Source organism: Cebus imitator, unplaced genomic scaffold (genome assembly GCF_001604975.1).
Source record: "Cebus imitator isolate Cc_AM_T3 unplaced genomic scaffold, Cebus_imitator-1.0 Scaffold2404, whole genome shotgun sequence".
In the NCBI taxonomy this organism is placed as follows: domain Eukaryota; kingdom Metazoa; phylum Chordata; class Mammalia; order Primates; family Cebidae; genus Cebus; species Cebus imitator.
Window position 1 is genome coordinate 1 of NW_016109719.1, and position 4,256 is coordinate 4,256.

At 36.2% G+C, this 4,256-nt stretch overlaps 1 protein-coding gene across 1 annotated transcript; it reads right to left on the reverse strand.

Moving 5' to 3' along the window:
- Positions 1-106: 106 nt before the first annotated feature.
- Positions 107-1,599, reverse strand: LOC108299151 (regulator of microtubule dynamics protein 2-like; the record flags this gene model as incomplete). The annotated part of the gene is made up of 2 exons (XM_017521514.2): positions 107-241; positions 1,384-1,599. Coding segments are annotated over 2 exons (351 nt in total), but the record flags the coding sequence as incomplete, so codon positions are not given.
- Between the last annotated feature and the right edge of the window lie 2,657 nt (positions 1,600-4,256).

Below are 4,256 nucleotides of genomic sequence, written 5' to 3' on the forward strand. Positions count from 1 at the left end.
GGATGGTCTCGATCTCTTGACCTCGTGATCCACCCGCCTCGGCCTCCCAAAGTGCTGGGATTACAGGCTTGAGCCACCGCGCCCGGCCTAGTATAGGTCTTAATGGCTACTTGAGAATTATCTTTATAAAATGCTTACCAATGTTAGCATAATGTTTCTTTTCTTGTGTGTCTGTAGATAGTTCATACATGTCTCCATAAGCACGAGCAAATCGCCACATAAATTCTATTTCATCTCTAAACTGAAAAGAAAAGATAGAGTTGCTGGTTAAATTAACTTGGTAACTCGTCTATTCTATTCTTGTTTTCTTTTTTTTACTTTAAGTTCTGGGGTACATGTGGAGATTCTGCAGGATTGTTGCATAGGTATACACATGCCACAGTAGTTTGCTGCCTCCACCCCCGTCACCTACATTAGGTATTTCTCTTAATGTTATCCCTCCCCAATCTCCCCAGTCCCCTGCTATCCCTCCCCTAGTCTACTCTTGTTTTCTACTGCAAATTTTTAAAAACTTAGGCAGGTAAACTGGTATTTACAGATTCTTGAATCTATGTATATGCATATTTCAGTGTGAAACATTTTGGAATCCAAATACTCACGGCTAATAAATATGACCTAATGTAGTGTTACATTTGGATCTTAAAACCAATTAATATTATACAGACACTAGCTCCATCTATGCAGAGGAGATATTTGATAGGTACCAAAATCTAGAAATTCTTCCTGGGCTGTGGCATCTGTTTCTTCTTTTCCTTTCAAAATTATCTATCATCAATATAATGAGCATCCCAGTTAATATCTGTAAGTTGAAATGCATATACTCAAAAGAGCAGTAACTGTTTTTACTTAAATTACCTAAATATAATCCTGAAGATCTATCAAGTTTAGATAATGTGTTTAGAATTGCTAAATCCTCAGACAAATAAAGATTTATTTCTCCTCAGGACACTGCAAACTCTTTTAATGTTTTAGTGGTGGTGGTGAGAGCACTGGACAGGCTTTTCTTTTCTTATTCAGGCCTAACATTAAACACTGCAAAATTAACAAATGACCATTGGTAGAAATAGCTTGAAATGCCCTTATCTGTCTCAAAGTATTTATTAAATATACAAATTAATAAAAGTAAATCTGCATAATTATAGCTCTGGTTCTCATTTTTATGACCTTAGAGTCTAATAAACTTTTACATTTACTTTTTAAAAGTTTTAGTCATTTTAAATGAAAAATAAATTTTTAAAAATTTTAGTCATTATATAGAGAAATTTTACATCAATCATTTAGCTTGTGTGAACCATGACACAATTATCATAGTCATAACTGAATGAGATGGTGGGTTAAATAAAAAATTTAAACTATACAAAGTGCTATTGTCATGTCTCTTACCTTTTCTTTGTGGTCACAAAGTAGTTCAAAACTCTCCGACTTGCCAGACTCACTCATACGCAAATGATCTACCTTCTGAAGAAGGACATCTAAATTTAATTCCTCTACATGTGTGTTAAATGCCTTAGGGACTGGAAAACTCTGTTCTTCTGTGTCAGTATTAGCTGTAATATACCTAAAATCGCAGAAATAATCATCAACTCCTTTGAAAGTTATCTATAGTAGTCAGAGCAATGCTTTTAAAATGTAAGTCAAATCATGTTCCTCTTATGCTTGAAACTGCAGTGGCATCCACTTTCACTCAGGAAAAGCTCAAGTCCTAAAGCAGTCTACAAATCCCCGTGCAATTTGCCCCCAATCCCATTACCTCTTTGATCTCATTTCCTACCACTCTTCTCACTCATTCAAATCCACACAGTTCACCCAGCTGCTTCTTCAATACTCTAAGAACATGCCTATGTCAGAACCTCTACTTGCTGTTCCCTCTAATGAAATGTTGTTCCCTTAGACAACCACATAACTCACGACCTCACCTCCTTCAAATCTCTGCTCCAATTTCATTCTCTCAATGTGGCCCATCCAGACCATTCTATTTAATACCGCAATCCCCACATCCCCTTCATCTCTAACCTTCCTCATCACACTTGAGGTTCTTTTTTCCCATAGCATATATTACCTTCTAACATACCGTATAACTTACTGATCTACTACATGTGCTGTTTGTCAGTGTCCTCCCCATTAGAATGCAAGCTCCCTGATGTAGGCTCATCAACTGATGTACCAAGTGCTTAGAACAGCACTATTCACTGAATGTTGCTGAATGGATGATATACAGAGCTGTAGGAACTCAGCAGGCATTCAAAATTGTGAGTGTGTGTAAACTCACACAAACACATATTTATAGTTCAAGATGATGTTCTAAATTTTAATTTTAACTTGGTTTTAAAAAATTAATGCTATTGTCCACATTTCATTTTTGCCAGCAAACAATGCAATCAACTTACTTTTATAAACTCTTCTCTTTTTTTTGGATATATCCTATTTGAATCCTATGCTTCATTTTTGCCCCTGAATTCCCTTCAACCTATTGCTTTCTGAATTTCACCATCTAAGACATTAGTAGCTCAATTAAACTCCTATTCCCTTTAAAAATAGAGATCCAGATTGATTTTACCTATGGGAAACTGTAACTTCCATAAGAAAGACTTCCCTGCATCAACCTCCATCCTCTGCCATCATATCCTCCTTTCTGCTACATGGGCTCACAAACGACCTGATCTGTCTGTCCGTCTGTCTGTCTATTTGTCTGTCTGTCTGTCTGTCTGTCTATCTGAGACAGGGTCTCACGCTGTTACCCATGCTGGAATGCAGTGGTGGGATCATAGGTCACTGCAGGCTTGATCTCTTGGACTCAAACAATCCTCCTACCTTAGTCATGTGTTATTTTTAGTAGAGACAAGGTCTCCCTATGTTGCCCAGGCTGGTCTCAGACTCCTGAGCACAAATCATCTAGCTGCTTTGGCCTCCCAAAGTGCTGGGATTACAGGCATAAACCCCTGTGTCCGGCCTCTGTACTTTTCTTTAGTAAGAACTTATTTCCATTTGTTTTTGTATATGTATGATTAATTGAATGGTGGTGCCTCCCCTATAAAGCCATAAATTCCCCTGTAGTCTGAAAACATGTTTATTTTGCTATCTTATTCTTACCTTAGCACATAATACCCAGGGTAGGGCAGGTACTTATGAAAAAAATGTATTTAATATTGGTGAATGTTGGAACAGTTTACACAGATACACTTTGATTTTCTCAGTAGATATGAAAATAAATCCCCTTGTTCTCTTTTGTTACGTTTTTATTTACCTTGAAATTAACACTTCTCTTCTCGAGAATTCTGTTTTGTATATGGTCTTCAAACTGGATTGCTACAGAAAAACTCCACAAAGCTGATGACGAATATGCCAACCAGAGGGGGATGTGCTCTCATCCTCCTCCCGCTGGGGGGAACTAAAGCACAGAGGTCATTCGGCAAATAAATCTCCAAGTGGAAAAAATATAATTACAAGGAATTTGGTAAAACTTTCTACATGGAAATAAAAATTACAGAGAACTAGACTGGGAAGAAATCTTTCTTGCTGTGTCTTCCTCTTGCTATCTTTTCCAGAAGAAAAGACTGGAAAAGAGAAGCCTTTGGAATAAATGAAGAATTAAAAGGATTTTGATGTCAAAGTACTATACTGACATTCAGAGAGATGGCAGGTAGGGGCTTTTGCAAGAACACATTTGACATTCAGTGAGAGTCCAGGTGAGATACAAAAATAACAATTTGACATTCTATTTAGTTGTTCTTGTTGTGATGAAAAATTTCAAAAACATACAAAAAGGTAAAGACGACAGAATAGTGAACCACCACGTAATCATCATTCAGCTTAGACAATTATCAAACAAGGTTTTTAACAAGGTTAATCTTGTTTCATCAAGTTACATTTGGAAAAGAAAAGTCTGAGAGTATATTCTTTGCGGTCCCTGGAGTTCTACATTACGGGAAGTAAGATGTGTTACTTTAACTGTGGTTGACAACTGCTGAAGACACTTGTCCTCTACCTGTTATTATTTCTCAAACACTGCCACTACATTTCTTGTCTATGTTTTATAAAGTTAAAAGATGAAATGTGAGTGTTTTCAGTTTCCTATTCTAATATACTCAAATATTTTTGAAGAACATATACTTTAGTCCTAAAATGCCTTTCTGTTCTGTGAATTTTTTTTGTATCAGAATATATTAAAATAGATTAAATATATTGGTTTTAGCTAAGATAATTTAGCCTTAGTTAAAACTCACTAGTGATTTAGTATAGGTCTTTTTTTTTTTTTT